The 16,683-nt window shown below is 34.6% G+C and overlaps 1 protein-coding gene across 1 annotated transcript in view; it reads left to right on the plus strand.

Moving 5' to 3' along the window:
* Positions 1-16,230, plus strand: part of PSPC1 (paraspeckle component 1) — a 43,288-nt gene extending 27,058 nt beyond the window's left edge. Inside the window, 3 exon segments of the mRNA XM_015852187.2 lie at positions 3,822-3,879; positions 6,905-7,074; positions 10,201-16,230. Coding sequence (XP_015707673.1) covers positions 3,822-3,879; positions 6,905-7,074; positions 10,201-10,386 — 414 coding nt within the window. The 3' untranslated portion in view covers positions 10,387-16,230.
* Positions 16,231-16,683: the final 453 nt, after the last annotated feature.

Here is a 16,683-nt window from a genome sequence, read left to right on the forward strand (position 1 = left end):
TTGTTTTTTTTTAATAAAGTAAGGCATTGTTTTATTACTGTACCTTATTGCTTTGGTGACCATCCTTAGCTGAAAGGTGAGTAGTTGTATGTGAATTGTGGAGCTTCTGGTCGCTGATATTTGAAGAAAACTGGATGATCTACTTCCTTGATTTTTATGTTAGTATCTTGCTTTTTGCTCTTGTAAAATATTCAACCATATATATTCCACTCCATAAATTTTTGACTGTTTTGTTACTATGAATATTATATCACTTGGAGGCAGAAATCTGTAGTTTCCTTAGATTGCCACAATTGCAAGGCATGCTTCCAGGAGAAAAAAAAAATACCACTCAAAGGTAAAATCAAGCGTTACAAAAAAAGAGTTTTATAACTAATTGTATTCAGTGTGAGAAAGTAATTATATCTGGTATTGTCTTCTATATCTCATCTGAACTATCTGTTCAAAACTGTTAATTTCATGGTTTTGTGAGTACTTAAGAACATGCTAATGTCATTTAAAAACCTGAAGATTATCTTGGCAATCTTCTGTATACTTTACTATCAGTGTTGATGAAGGTGCAGTGCTCAAGAATTATCAATTGCAGTATTTGAAGTAGGGAAAACCTGTACTATATTAAATATACAATATTTATGCAATTCAATGTTTTTGTAGATTTGATTGTTACAGTTAATGTTAGAAGGAGTTGGAAATGTGAGGAAATAAAATTTTTAATGTTCACACCTGGAGTAATTAGGAAGCATAGTGCTATTGTTAGTTACCATCCTAGGGTTTTCTAAAAGCAAAATACTTGGATAAATCAGGCCCTTTAGATTGGTTTGCATTATTGAGTTGTGAAATATCTTATGGAAGCCATGCAACAGGATTGGAAGTCTTCTGACTTGTAGAAAGAATTGCAGTTTGAAAATAGAATATTATTGTTGTTTGCATCCTTCCTTTTTTTGAAAAAAATGGAGCTTCTCAAGAGTTGTTCTACGTTTCTACTCATCTGTTGCCTTAGAGCTTTTTTTCTTTTGGTCTCCCCTGTAACTGTGTGTCATTTTTTCTTGTTCTCTTGCAGTTTAAATTGTTTTTTCCAGGTACCAGCTGACTTCGGAGCTTCTTAACAGCTTGCCTGTGTATGTCGCTAGGAAAAACGCAATACCCTCACTGCTCAATTTTACTTCCCTCTAATGGAAGGTTAGGGGTGGCTTCAGGGAGGGCCTGAAGCAGGCTGCTACTCAACAGGACAGTGGGTAGTGAGGAAAAAGAAGCCCTTACAAGGCAACCTCATTACCATTATGTTCAACAGACAATATCAGCCAGCAGCAATTCAGCTGCTCTTTCAGAACTGCCTGTCGGTATTCCTTTCTTTGCAGTGTTTCAGGCAAATGATGTGCAGTAGTCAGCCAGATTTATCTGTACACATTTTTTCATACTTGCCTACTAAAAATCTGCTAGTTCACAAATTTGTGGACTGTATCTGGATTCCTTTGAGTAAAAGCTTTGGTAAATATACGTTTTTATATTTAATATGTCAAGCATTTAATCACTTTCATGATACATGCTTTCAGTTAATGCTGAATATTTTTTCTGCTTAGGGAATTTACTTTAATTGTTTTAAATTTGTGTTAAGTGTGTAATTCATGTCCCTGTTCTGAAAGTGCGCAAGAGCGCTACAAATTATAAGCATAAAACAATAGGATTCATGCTTCGTTGAAGTGTGTAGACAGATCAGCTGATAGAGTTTCTAAATTCATTGGTCTGGCGTCTACACCAGACCAGAAATACTTTTATACGGTAGAAATTCATCGCTAAAGCTGCAAAATAAATGATAATTTTACTGTAATCATGTTAACAGCAGACTTAAATACAAAACAAAATAAAACACAGCTATCAGTCCTACCCTTCCTCCCTCTTCTGTTTTACTGACTGGAAACTTGTAGATTTCAAGCTGAGAAAAAAACTTAGTTTATTGGGTTGAAGAAATGTTGTAGTTTGCCTTCTGTCTTTCTCAGCAAAAAAACTGCTTAGTTCTAGGAAGCAGTAACTTTGTAGCTCTGTATTTGGAAGTTCTCATCTAATTGCCTTTCTACTTGGCCCTGCCTTGTATGATAGATTACAAATTAGAAATTAGCAAAAAAAAAACCTTACAGCTTGCAGAGGCATTGCTCCTGATTTGATATTGAAGAGTTGGAAGCCTCCCAAATTAGATTATGTGCAGTAATTCAAAATCCTGTGCATTTATTTGTAGCTTTTCTACTTCTTAAAACTTCAAACAACAACAAAAAAGTTTTTATTCACAAATGGACATCTAGGCATGCACTTGTGTGTGCATGGTCTGATTCACAGAAACCTTAACTGTGATGTCTTTCTACTGTACTGCGTGAGGGATTGATATTAGGATGGAGTATGCTTCTTTGCCCCCTTGTCTCAGAACTGAGATGTAGTAGTAGGCTCATATCAACAAGATTGTATGCTCATTTTGAAACTACATATGTGATTGATCCAAATTGAACTGATGATGTTATTTGAAAATGTTGGTTAACATTAGTCTGAAAGATCTGACCAAGTAGTTGTACATTCTTCCATAACAGAATTGTAATGTGGGTTGTAGAGTCAGAAGAAGAGATCTTATTGTTCATCTACCAGTCTTTTGTAGCAAGGCCTGGAAACCTGGCTTTAGTTACAAGGCGTTGTTTTCTTTGTCACCTTACTAGCTCTTATTCCTTTCAGAATTGTCTAGTCACGTTGTATTAAAAATGCTACGATGAATGCATTCTGAAATCACAAGTATTCTGTCAAAAATTGCTTTTAGCAAGACTGACTCATTTGCTTAGGATAATAAAGCTATTCTCAAAGTGTCTGAACTTGTAAATCATAAGAGGAATTATTTTCAGAATCAGGTAAATTTTTTGTATGTATTCTCTAAATGCATGTGTATGCACTCAAGGGTGGAATATATTTTAATGTTTATTGCAGAAAATTCATGAGAATGTATTTCTTTGGTGTAAGTTTCATTGTTTTTCTTGAACTGTGAATTTTCTACTTCATCTTTTTGACATGAACAGTGGTACCAGCATCTCTTGCCATCTGTGATAGGTGAACTTTATTTTCCTTGAATTAATGATTTTTTCATGTTGTTTCACAGCAGGACGTGGTCCATGATCAGTAGTGTCAGAACTTGTTAAATGTTAGATGACCGTGCATTGATTGAATCAGAATCAATTTCACTTGCTTCTCTGTTTAGTTTAAATGCATGTTATACTGTTTACATTAATACTACATTTCTGTGCTAGCTTCTGAACTGAGACAAAAAAGTTGTGCCACAGCTTAGTTAAGTCAAAACTATTAGAACTGGCAAATAAAACTGGTGACTTGAATTTGCTTAGTGTAACACATCAGACCTTGGTTTCCACTAAAACCATTGGTTTAAGTTGTAAAGACAGATTTAATTGTATTGTTGAACAACAGCCTTTAGGCAACAATGTGGTAAGACCTTCATTGACAACTCATACTGCTGGCTAATGAGGAACATTGACTGAAGGAGGAATCATTTGCAGTTGATTATTTAACTTTTTGGGAACTGAAGATTTTATCTAATAAGTGAAACTTGCGATGTTTAACCTTTAGTCTTCTAAAACTATTATTCTGCATTATGGAGTTCAACTTCTACATTTGATTTTATACAAGTAGGAGAATATATTTAACTTTATCCCACGTACATTTTCATAATAATGGAAACTGTAAAACCTTGACATTTTTCATTTTCATTGAATAAATGGGAATGTTTTAAATTCTAATAATGATAGGTTGATCATGAAAATTATGTTTACTTACAGAGAGAACAGGAAATGAGAATGGGTGATATGGGTCCTCGTGGAGCAATTAACATGGGAGGTAGGGATCTGAAGGAAAAAGGCTTCTGTAATGTAAAATTTCTTCTTCTTTGGGACTGTACATGTTACTCAAGTGTAATTTCATTAGTGGCAACTACTGGTAAAATGAAGTAAACAGTATTGGGAAATAGGAAATAAAAAAATGATTTCCTTAAAAACAGCTTTTTTATTTTCGTTAATGTGTTTTTTAAGTATCCATGGTTGAAAAAAGCTGTGTGCAAGATGAGAGAAACCAGGAGGCAAGGAAAGGTAATATTCTAGAGATTATGCAGTGCAAGACAGGAAGTCTCAAAAGTTTCAAAAGTGTTTGGTGTTCTTCTGGGGGATCTGATCAGAAGATTTGGAACTGTAACTGTGCAGTGAAATTATTTAGTATTTAAAACAGGTCCGTTCTTGACAAAAGTTTGATAAATAAATGTGCCCTATAAACTTACTGTGGATCTGTATTTGCAAGTAATTCTCAGTATACTTTTGCTACTTAGACTATTGTCATTGCGAAAAGCCTTGAATTTTAGAACTGTGCCATCTTAAGAATTAGTACTTGCCTTGTATGTGCAGACTTGAAACAGCTGGAATTTTACTCAACCAGGATATCTGCTTTTAAACAAGGCTGAAACATAGAATATTTCTTTAAAAATATCTTTAGGAAGCTTCCTGACTAAAATTAACTTAAAATGTTCATCAGTGTTTTTTTCTGTATTTCTATTTCAAATTTGAAAGTCCATACAAAACTTGCTAAATGCTGTGGTTTAACTCAGAGTAATGTGAATTGATTAATAGATGAATATACTTGCTCATTCTCCATTTTAATATACACTTCACAACTTGATTCACTGAAACATTTATAACTTCAAAATGGAAACAGGCTTATTCATTTGCAGAAGGTGACAATGTCTTCCTTTAGGAATTAATTCTAAAGTTCAAGTTAGTTTGAAGCAGCAGTCTGAAGCATAAATTGATGACTTTTTAATTTCATAGTTTAAAGTTTTGCTTATTGTTTTAGTAGATTCTACTTCAAAATCTCTATTAAAATCTCTATTAAAGAGTCTCTGTAAGTATTGATATTGTGCATCTTGCTAAATAGTGTTAGCAGTTTCCACAAGGTATATAGTTTTTTATACAGCACCTCTCTGTTATGCTCCCCAGCTGCCTTCCTTCTATCATAGCTGGTTGAAACTGGCTTACTAGTGCAGAGAGGGTTTCTGGCGTGTGTTACTTTTGAGGAAGCATGCTGTGTTTTTATGGTAAAGAATCATAGCATCATTAAGGTTGGAAAAGACCACTAAGATAATCTATTGCAACCTTCAACCAGTCACCCATGCTCACTAAACTATGTCCCTTAGTGCCACATCTACATGGTTCTTGAAAATTCAGGGGACAATGGCTGTGTAGGATAAGAACTCATTGCTGTTGAAGAATGGCTGAATAGTATCTGCATGTCTGGCAGGTTGGCTAAGTTTTAAGAGCGTACTGGTAAGCAAGCTATAATAGGTCACTGAGCTCTGACTGGTTTTTTTTTTGCTTCCAGCACTGAGCACTGCCATCATTATAGTCATATAGGGTATGAGTAGCCTTTAAAAGTAGAGTTTTATCCTTATTTTGTCAATTTAAATTCCTTCTTTTCCTTCCACATTTAATTCTTGAATGATTGACATTGAAGAACAGTTTAATGAGATATTCAGCTATGATTTTCTCTTGGATTAGAGCACAATCTTTTACTTGCAAAATGAACTGCTAAGTTTGTGGGTTGATAGAAGTATCTATACATGCCTTTATTTTGGCTCCACACCATAGGGAGAAATCTTTGAGTTTCAGCACTAAGCTCAGGAAAGTATGTGCTGCTGCATTGCTAGGATTGTTTATCCTAAGCAGCTTTCAGTTGCTTATGTCTGAAGTTTTAGCAACAGTACCTTGATATGGTGATTACACTGTCTGATGAGATGGGTGCTCAATACCCATAATAAATATGCAGTTGAACATACATGCAGAAAATCAAAGTACTGTATTTGCACAAAATGAACTGCGTATGGTGATGAACGTGTATATTACTGAAATTATGAGAGGTAAGAGGTTATATGCCAGAATAAAAGTGACATATTTTAGTCTGGCAGCGTCTTTATTTCCTGGCTTTTTTTCTTTTTTTCTGCCTCCTTGTGTATTGCCAGGACTTGAAACATATACTAGATTCCAAAGATGTTTTCTTCCATTATAAAAGTGTGCGTAATTTTGGGGTGGAAAAACTTACATCACCGCAAGTCTTAGATTTGATGACATATCATAATAGCAGATATAAAAGTTTATATAATCTGACCTTTTCTTTCTCATAACAAAAGCGATCATGGCAGAGTGGTAATTTCTAACTCAGTATTGTAGCTAAATAATCTCTCTGATAGAAGTTCTTAAGCTGTGTGAATCACATTTTTGGAGGAATTTTCATCTATAACTTTAAACACCACCAACAAAAATTGCTTTTTTCCCTATTTTTACTGTAAAAATAATTGAGATGATATATTTCTTTACATCATGTAACTATTAACTCATTATAAAGTTGAGTATTGTCATTGATATTCCTTTTATATGATGTTACGGTATATTATTCATCAGCTACAAGTAACATTAATGATGACGGAACAGCTTTTGCAAATCTCTATTTAATGCAGTAATCCTTAAGAGCCAAGTTGCCCTATAGATGTCAATTGCTGCAAAATCATTTGAGATTTTTTTCTAAATGTACAGTGCATAGTACATATATGCACTAAGAGAACACTTCATGTTCTGCATGGAAACAGTACAGCTATATTTAGCTGCAAAGTTCAGGCTTCTCAGCCACAGAAGGCAGATGATGTAATACAAAATTAATCTGTTTAAAAGCAGATGATTGAGATAAATGTACAGTCCCAAAGAATATGTATTTTTTATATTTCATGTATTGGAAGTCTGATATATTTGGGTTTTAAAATATAAAGTGTTTGTTTATTTTGTAAAATTCAGATAGGACAGCTCTAAGTGTAGATTGTTTTGCATAGATGCGTTTAGCCCAGCACCTGCTGGTAACCAAGGCCCTCCTCCAATGATGGGTATGAATATGAACAACAGAGGAACTTTGCCTGGCCCTGCAATGGGTCCTGGTCCTTCCATGGGACCAGAAGGAGCTGCAAATATGGGAACACCAATGATGCCAGATAATGGAACAGTGGTAACGTATCACAAATTTAATTACTTTGAATAGCTGTCATGTCTCATGGCACTTCTTTTGTTACCAAAGATATTTTCACACTGAGTAAGACCACATTAAATGTTTTGACTTTGTTAAAAGTAATTGATAAGGCTTGTTCACTGAAGTAAATTACAGTGCAGAAGGAAAATGTTTAGTACTAAAATAGAATTTGGAAAATTCCTCTTTCTTCAGGTGAGGAGGAAGTTCTTTCATCAATAACCAGACTTCTAAAATTGAGGTTAGATTGCACGGTATTTGTGGTAAAACTTTTTGTGTATAACCTGCCCTGAAAAAATGATAATAAAAGGAAATTAGACATGAGGAAGCAATCATGTACTTGAGTATCTGTAAACTTGGCTTCTGCTGTTGTTTTTTTTCCTTTTGTAGAACTAGATTGTGTTACCAGCTAATGTGTTGTGTTTTTTTTTGTTGGAAGCTGTACATAGTGTGAAGATATCTTTGTGTAAACTACTCGATTTTTTTAATGTGACCTTAGTATTTTCTATTTCCTTCCTAATGGTGTTCAAAGCATGAGTTTAACAGTAATTACTTGGAAAACAAGTATGCCAACAGCTGCTAGGCATAACTGTCAGGTCACTGCAGGAAAGTAGTATTGCCCAGTTGCTGAAGGTACTATGAGTGTAGGACAGACATCTGGATTTTATCAAGAGCAGATATGCCGTTGGGCTGCAATTTAGCTATTTTTGCTCTGGTCTTATAGTCAGTCACTTTTCCTGGCTGTAATGTCTTATGTGGAGAAACAACTATTATAATTTTAGTTCTCATATTTACGTACCTTTAAGTATACTTCTGTGAACAGATACGAGATGTTCTAATGGTAGTGTATTATAAAGATGTATGAAGTACAGCAGTGGTTCCATTATAATTTCATTGGAACATTGAAGCATTTGGTAGTTGTAGTTCATGTATGCCTTCTAAATGGTATCAGTCTATGAGATTTTGAGTGCAAAATACATGATGAGTCTGTTCTTTCCCAGTGAGAGGAGTTGATTGTACTTCATATCATATGACTGACTCGTTTTATCACTTTCATAATTTCTCACAAGGATGGGGACAGGCTGCACTCTTCAAAGTATACTATTGGCATAGATGCTTTTATTGGAAACTGCTGTGCTGCCTGACAGTCACCTCTGGAACATTCTTTTGTGGTTATGTAGATGCTGAAAAGAGGTGTGAAGGGAAAAAACTGTAGTTGTAAATCATGTTATCTATCTGAAATTGTTGTTTTTTCTACAAAGTCATTCCAGTTATGGAAATGTAGGGAAGGGAATTTACAGGCTTTACAAAATGCATACTAAACATAAAACTGTTAGCTTTCATTTTCTTCTATGTGTTACTGAAGGACAAATTAGATGCCCTTTCCTTTTGGACTTTTAAGTCTGGAGGACAGACACCTACAGAAGAATATGTCCTCCTTGTGTTTTTGTTGACATTGGAAAGACACTTCAAAGATTGTCTGAGCTCTGTCTCCTGAGGCACTGTGAGAGCTGCTTTCCATTTCTCTGGAGAGAAACAGAGAATATGATTTATAGACCAGAGGTGTAATCTCCTTTTTTCAATTTGACGTCTGAATTTTGTTAGGCAGATTTTTATTTTATTTTTTTATGTGGTTGTTCCACTACCATCTTAATAAAATATCTTTGAACATAATGATTAAAATTAGCTTTTCCTCATATGCTTTATTGTAGGTAGGTAATTAGTGCAGTTTTCTCTTTAACTGGTTTCAGTTGTCCTTGCTAAAAAGAGTTGTTTCTTTGTCCAATAATGAAGTGGTAAATAATGACCATGAGTAGATGATAACCATGCGTTCATATCTGTGCTGCCAAGCTGCATTAATTTAAGATACTTTCTGAACGGATTCCAACTAGTGCTGTAGATTTTAGGGACATCCACAGATCATTATGCAGCTGTTGAAGTAATTTTTCTTATATGATATATGAACTTCTAAGTAATGCGTATTTATGCACAACCATGATCTAAATAATATAAAATTTATTGATACCACTGCATATTTATCATTTAAGTGTCTTTGAAACTCTTGAGCCCTACTATTATTACTGGAGTTAGACTTTCAGAAGAATTATTCTGCTTCAGGCATATAAATAAAGTGGTGGTTATTAATGCTCTTTTTGAACTCTCAAACCTGGGCAGTTATATGGTTCTCTGTTCAGAGGAAGTTCTTCTGAAAGTGTAACTGCTCAGGGGCTGAAGAGTTATTTTGGAATCTGTTTGTCCCATTCGTTGATGCATTTAATGGTTTGTCTTATGCTGAGGTAATGTTTCATACTTGGAATTCTGTTTTTAAACACCTAGATTGTGAACTTTGAGTATTCAGATGCATGTTTTCTGTTTCAAGTCTTTATTGCTATAGCCGAATAAGTCTAAGTACATATCTTTGTTGGGTACGAAACTAAGGAACATGTGGAATAGTAACTGGATTTTCAACTTTTATTCATATTTCAGATTATACTTTATTTTTGAACAAACCTTAATCTGCCTATGCATTTTATAAGTAGTGTATTTGATTTGGGCTTTAAAAGTCTATTTAAAGATTACTAAAGCGCATTACAAAAGGCTGACTCCAGGTCTTGTGGACTGAAATACACTTAAACTACAAATAGGTGGATATATAAGATCTAAGATCACTATTAAAAGAACAAACCAATAGTCTCTATAAATAAGGAAGTGTTACTTTTTCTAGTTTAACAATGTTTCTGTTTCTAACTTCTTTAATGGAGAGCTGTTACGGTTGGTATATAAGGCAAAAGTAGACTAGGGTATAAAATTGCTGTTCACTCTCTTGTGTTACATAGAACACATATATACTGCTTTGTGTTGAGCACCAGAGTTGGTCTTAATTAAATACTTAAGAATTTTCTTTACAAAGTTGGAGCGTAACGTTAGCAGTCTCTGATTTCCAGATCCTTTTCGATAATAACTAATTGAATTGCTCCTTTCTTCCCTCTATGTGTGATCCTGATTCTGCTGGACTATCTGCTGAACTTCCTGACAACATCACTTGTGTAACTTGCATCACTTTTGTTGTAACTTACATTTGGCATGTTCCAAATGGACTTGTTTTAGCATAATGAGAGATTCCCTCAAGGAGGTCCATCTCAGATGGGCTCACCTCTGGTTAGTAGAACGGGCTCCGAAACTCCTCAGCCTCCCATGAGTGGTGTAGGTACCGTGAGTGGTGGACCTGGTGGCTTTGGTAGAGGAAACCCAGGGGGCAACTTTGAAGGACCTAACAAGCGTCGCAGATACTAAAACTTACTTCATTCCTTGCTGTTAAGAAATTCCAGTAAACATATACAGTGATATGCCTTTATAATTTTAGCTGTTATCTGGAAACGGTTTTATTGTTACTGTAGTCTTTAAAACAGTTTCTTTTGTAAAACTTTTTTGTATTCAGTCATAGGCTTTGTAGTATAGAGCAGAAATTATGCAAATCGTTATGTAAGGCAATGTGTTTGTGACTAGCAAAATACAGTGTGTGACTATGCTGTAAAACATGCGGTTATCTGATTACAATAAAATATAAAATTCACTTAAAGAATTTTGGGAATGTTATTACAGATACTGAGTGAGAATAATTTTGTGCTTGGTTGTAAGTGGCATCATTTTCATTCTTAGTATGCGGTTTCTACTTGTGTGTCAAATTCCGTTAGTGAATCTGTTCAGCTAGAGCTGCATGTTGCAGTACATACTATGAACAATCTACATTGCAGCTGCTTAAGTTTGCTTCAACTTTTGAAGAGCATACAGTTTTATACAAAATGTTCTTTTAAGAATACTGTGGTTTTTTTATCTCAGTCTCCCTCTGCAAATTGTGTGTCCTTTCAATCACTGGAAACACTTAACTTTGAGAGAAAAATAACCTCTGGAAAAGAAACCTGTATGTTTACCTTGTTCATGATGGTATGAATGAATTTATCTAAGAAACATTGTGATGTGTGTTATAATGATTGTTAAAATATCCTGGCATTGCAAGGGAAGGAAGCATTTGTGCAAGCTTGTTCAAAGCCTTCTGATGTATGATATATCACTATAGGTATACATGAGTACTTATTTCCCCCAGTGGTTGAAATGAAAGAAGTCTCTTATAATAATTAACTGTTCAAAAACGAGTGTAATCTGTTGAAATGATTGTTCACTCATGGGTAGAGGATTCATATGCTTCTGGAAGGACTGCACATTAGTATATGATCCTATGATTCTTTACATGGTTTTACCAAACAATATATTTGGAAAACGCTCATTTTCAGCATTTCAGGATAGCTTTGCTGATTAGTTCTTAAGATGGAACTAACAATAAAGCTGCTAGGAAGCTTACTGTATTCAAACTTCATCAGTCATGGAAGGTGATGGAAAAGGCCTATTGGTTCTATTCCTGTAATGGCAAGAAAGCAGGGATGTTTTTGGTTACTATTGCTTTTTTTTTTTCCTGTATAAGTACTAGTGTTCTGTTTTTATCTTTTCACTTCATGTTTTCACAAGTAGAAAAGATGAATATTATCTGCATGAATAGTGGTACTAAATTGATTCGAAACTAATTTGAGGTAACATTGTTCCCTAATTATATAAGGACAACATGTATGTAACTCAAAGCATGGGATTCAAGCAGCAGAGAGTATGCATGTGTTATGTTCTAATATAGCAGTGATAGTCTTGGTAAATTGTGAATAAATAGTAATGGGAAAAATGCATTACTGGCATCTTGGAAGCATACTGTTTAAATTGTCAGTGTTGTATGGCCAAAGGTAGAGATTGTTTTTGTAGAATTTAAATATTACCATGTATGTAGATACTCACTTGTGGCATTATTTAAGCAGTTACCCCTCAGTTGTCTCTAATGTTGTCTTCTTTTCTGCTCTCACTTAGGTGCATGCCACACCTTTATAGTTTGTATTGCAATAGCAAGATAGATTCCAGTTCTTAAATACTGTTCCCTCCTTGATATGTGTATCACAGTATCCTTAACAAACACAAAAACCTTATAACCAGTCTTACTGAGTATACTATTCCTAAAACTGAACACTTGGGAAAATCACTACTATTCATTAGGTGCTTTCTACTTTCATGTTCTGTATTTAGTTGAAAATACGCTTTGAAAATACGTGTTAGATTCTGTCCTATCTCATTGGGCCTTAGTTTGAACATGACATATTTAATGGGGGTTGGGAAAGATAGTACTGGGGTCAGTTCTTTGGTAATTCTAAACTGTAAAACCATGAAAGAGAACTTGGTTTAAATAAGGTAACCTGTACCATATTTATGAGTTTTGTTCTGGTTTGTATTTTGTTTGTTTTTTTTTCAAAGAAGAAAACTGTCATTCAGACCTTTTGACTGACTCCTATGTATGTCAGGTATATGAACCACCATCCCTGTAGTATCTGGACATATTTCAGGAGCCCAGTAAGCATACCAAACCTGCAGAAGTGGTTCGTAATATCCTAGCCAGCCACAGACTATTTTAAGTGCTTGTACTTGTGTTGCATTTTTCTGTTTGCAAGCTGACATTATTTGTAGATTTCAGCTGATACTGGTGGTTTTCATACCGTAGTTGGGAGCCACAATCAGTGTAAAACTGTGGTACCCGGATGACTGCTGCACTCTTGCAGTTAGTTTGTCTGCTGCCTTTATTTGCAGAGTCACCTATTCCATAAACTACCCCTTTGAGTCCAGAAAGAAAGACATACAGAACTGCTGAATTTGGATTCATAAATAATTTAATGAATTCCATCTGTAGCTAATGATAGGCTGCCCTGTCTCCAAGAAAAGTTTTCTTAGTGTTATCTGGACATACAATCAACAAGATTGTATACTGCTCAGCAGTAAAGGCAGTGCTTTTCATTTTACCATTTGTGGTAGTGACTGTAGCTGTACAATGAATATATAATTTCCTTAGAAATTATAAAGTTAGAGCTTTTTGCTTGAAGGTAATGCCCACATGCTCAGAGTCATTCATCAAGCTTAAAAGGAGTCAGTCGGTTCACAGATATGCTTGAATTTTGAACTCCTTCGTATGTTAGACTGGAAAGAACAGTGAGGTCCTGACTGCTGTGATCTGTGGCAGTGCAAATAGTCTTGGAAGTGGTGTGAGGCTGGCGACAAAATTACTTCTTTTTATTTGAATCTTAGGTTATTTATGAATTCAGTGTAAAATACATGATATTCATAATTTGAGTATAATTGAGTATGAGTACTTACAGACAGTAAAGCTTTAATATTCCATATAAGTAAAACCAACCAAAACCAGCAAAGGTCCTCATAGAACACTACTGTGTATTGTGTTTTTATTGGAACAAAACGGAGCGCATTTTAGAGTAGTGAGAATCACTTTGTGTTTGTTCATTAGCTCTTGGTAGTGACAGCAGTAGATGGCTGACCGGGTTGGAAAAAGTTATTCCTGATTAAATGTTGATAAATAAACATTCAGAGTAGTTTGATGTGTGTCAGTGCATTTTTCCTCTCTAAATATTATATTTAAAATCTTCGAGAAACACTTATCTCAAATACTCTTTAGAAAATTGATAGGATTTTTTTGTTTTGTTTTGGATTGGTTTTCTTTGCTAGTGGGTATGGGCATTCATTGCTGGGCTGAAAGGAAAGCAGTGAGAGCCACTGAAACACTGTGAGATGTTGTTAATGCAGTTTAGCAGCATTTTCAAATGGTCCAGCTTGTTAATTGCATTTACATTTATCACCACGGTCATTTAAAGAACAAAACAATGATTTTGGTCATGAGTTGATTTGTTTGTAGTATTATATTCCAATGTGCTCATTAGGTAGAGGATACTTGGGATACTTAGTGGTGATTCATATACTTGAACTGCATTCATTTTGTAAGAAAAACATTAAAAATTACTGTGAATTATCTAATTGTGGTTCTTTATTGTGCACTCCTGTATTTTATGCAGCTGAACATAAAGACACAGTACAGTGAAGATCTTCATTAGGATGGGGGTTGTAATAAGTGGCAAAGACACAGTAGAAACTAAATATTGCATGGACTTAATTTTAACCATTATTTATTAGAAGTTTATAGCACAGATTCACTGAATGGTGTTCTGATCCAAAGCATATTCTCATATTTTCAAGTTCATACCAAGCTAATTTCCACTCTTCATTTCTTTTCTTTGGAACTTTAAAATATAGAATAGTAATTAGAGATTCTTTTTATAAGGGTTCTACATTAAAAATGCATGGATTTCTGTGGAGTGCTGATTATTAACCAGTTACAATCTGCCTAGAGATAACTCTGTTCAGTAGTGCAGAAGTAACTGACTGAAAGGACATTCTCATGTTCTTAAAAAAATATATCCACACAACAACCTTAGATGTTGTTGGTTTTGATATTCAGCAGTGAAATAGTCTGCTCTGATGCCGTTAGGCTCAATTATTTTTTTAAAGTTGTGACAACTAATGGATTGGCATGGATTTTAATATATATATTTTCAGCAAGTTGATGACAATTCCTTCTCGTTTGAGATGACAGATAATAATATACAGCAAGAGAGCTGTTGAAATAGAAGAGAAAGCCAAGTGGTGACTAGTGAAGTCACTTTAAATTGAGCCATAGGTGTGAGTGGATTCTGAGTCCCATTCCCCGAGGTTTGGGATGGAGTATATCCATACATCATCTTTACACAGTTTGTATCCACCACATCTTGTTAGTTTGTGCTTCACGCCAGGACTGTGGGACTCAATATACCATTTGAAATACAAGTTAATTGTGTTCTTAGGTGCTCTGAATTTATTTATTTGGGCACTCTGCTAAGATTAAAAAAAAGTCTTTGGATTTGGTGCTTTCCTTGGGGCGTTGGCTTCTGGCGCAATGCAGTATCACTCCCAAATTCCTGATCCATCAGTAGTGAGGAGGCGGTGAATGTGGCCTGTGGAAATCAGGAGCTGGATGTTCCTCTGTTAAATTATTGGTTTATATGAGACTGGATCATCCCCAAAACATTTGTTTTCATTAAAATAAATTTGATGAAGCATGAGAATTTAATAGGAGGAGCGAATAAGAACATTTAATAATACTTATACATAATTTTTCACATAGGATTGGCATGTTGATGCCTTTTGGGATACGCTGTAAAATACAATGTAGGTTGTCTTCCATTTTGGCCGCTTTCTGCTGTGAAGAAATCTGTTGTGTTGTTTTCTTGTTGCCCATATAACATTTTGAAAATCGTAGTTGAAGGCATTTCTGGTTTGATTTCATAGTCATTTGCAAAGTACTAACATTCATTAAAAAGAAATAAAGTTATTTGTCTAAATGTTGTTGTAGGATAGAAAAAATAAACTGAACGTTAATTTTTTTGTGAAAACAGTGTTTTGTTTTTTAAAGCATGTGAAAACCAGCCTCGTGCGTGTTCATTCTCAGCGGGATAGATTTAATGGGTCTTTTCCATCTTAAACTTCCTTAAACTGTGTTTAATATAATTGAAGTTTGGTATTTATTTGAACGACTACATCCCTATTTCTGAAACTGGCAACAGGTGGATGTCTTCTGGAAAGTAGTTAAAGAACGGCAGCCTTTTTCCCTCATTGAATTAAACATTCAGAACAGTTTTACGTTTAGCGATGAATAGAGGTAAGGTAGGTAAATATAAGTAATATCTTTTTTAAAGCTTTTCATGATTGTTTTTATATACAAACCACATTAACAGAAAAACTGCTCTGTAAATGTGAGTAAGCACTCACTGATTTGTATGTAATGCTTCAAATAGGAGACAAAATGCTTATAGTAAGAGGTATGAGACTTTAAAGGAACTTAGCTGTGTTATTGCATACAAGTGTTGGTAAGATTTTTCACTTTATGTTAGAAACTGGTTTGTCTATAGCTCTATTGTTTGTAGTTTCACTGGTGTGCTTTTATGTCTCATTTCTCTAGAGTAAAGCATAGCTGTATAATATGATGGAATTTACATGCTAAATGTATGTGAGGCGTTAAGTGCTTGACTTGGAAGAAGCGCAGCATAAAGATGTTGTTCTTGCCATTCGTTTCTCAGTTAAAGTTTGCATATAAATTTGAACAGGAGAAAAACGTTAAGTCTTGTATGTAAATGGAAAATGGGGTGAGGGAATAAAGAAACATTAAAAACAGGAGAATTGTGGTTTAATTTTATGCCTACTTGAGATGTACAAAATAACTTGAGTCCCTGTTTTCTGTGAAACCCGCAAACTTATTTTTAATGGGAAGGATAGAAACGCAACTTAAAATCTCTTGGATTTTTTAAACTGGCAGCCAAGTGTTTTGCTAATGAAAATAAGAAGAACTGGAATGGACAGTTAATTGGATCCTTTTTAATATTCATGAATTGTAGGAAAGGTCGTTGCATTTGGATACTTTTCCTGTGCTACTCTTGTAAAGAGCTTCTGTAGGACATGGATTTTTTTGGCTGTTTATAGAAGCTAGATGCAATCAGTGTATAAGCCTCACATTTCTCTCTTCTTCAACCAATGAAAATCCAAATTTAAGATTGTGCATCATTGCCAGATAAGTAGCAAGCAAAAGACAGTATAAAAGAAAGTAAAATAGTATTAACTATGAGGTGT

The sequence above is a fragment of the Coturnix japonica genome, chromosome 1 (assembly GCF_001577835.2).
Source record: "Coturnix japonica isolate 7356 chromosome 1, Coturnix japonica 2.1, whole genome shotgun sequence".
NCBI classification, from domain to species: Eukaryota; Metazoa; Chordata; class Aves; order Galliformes; family Phasianidae; genus Coturnix; species Coturnix japonica.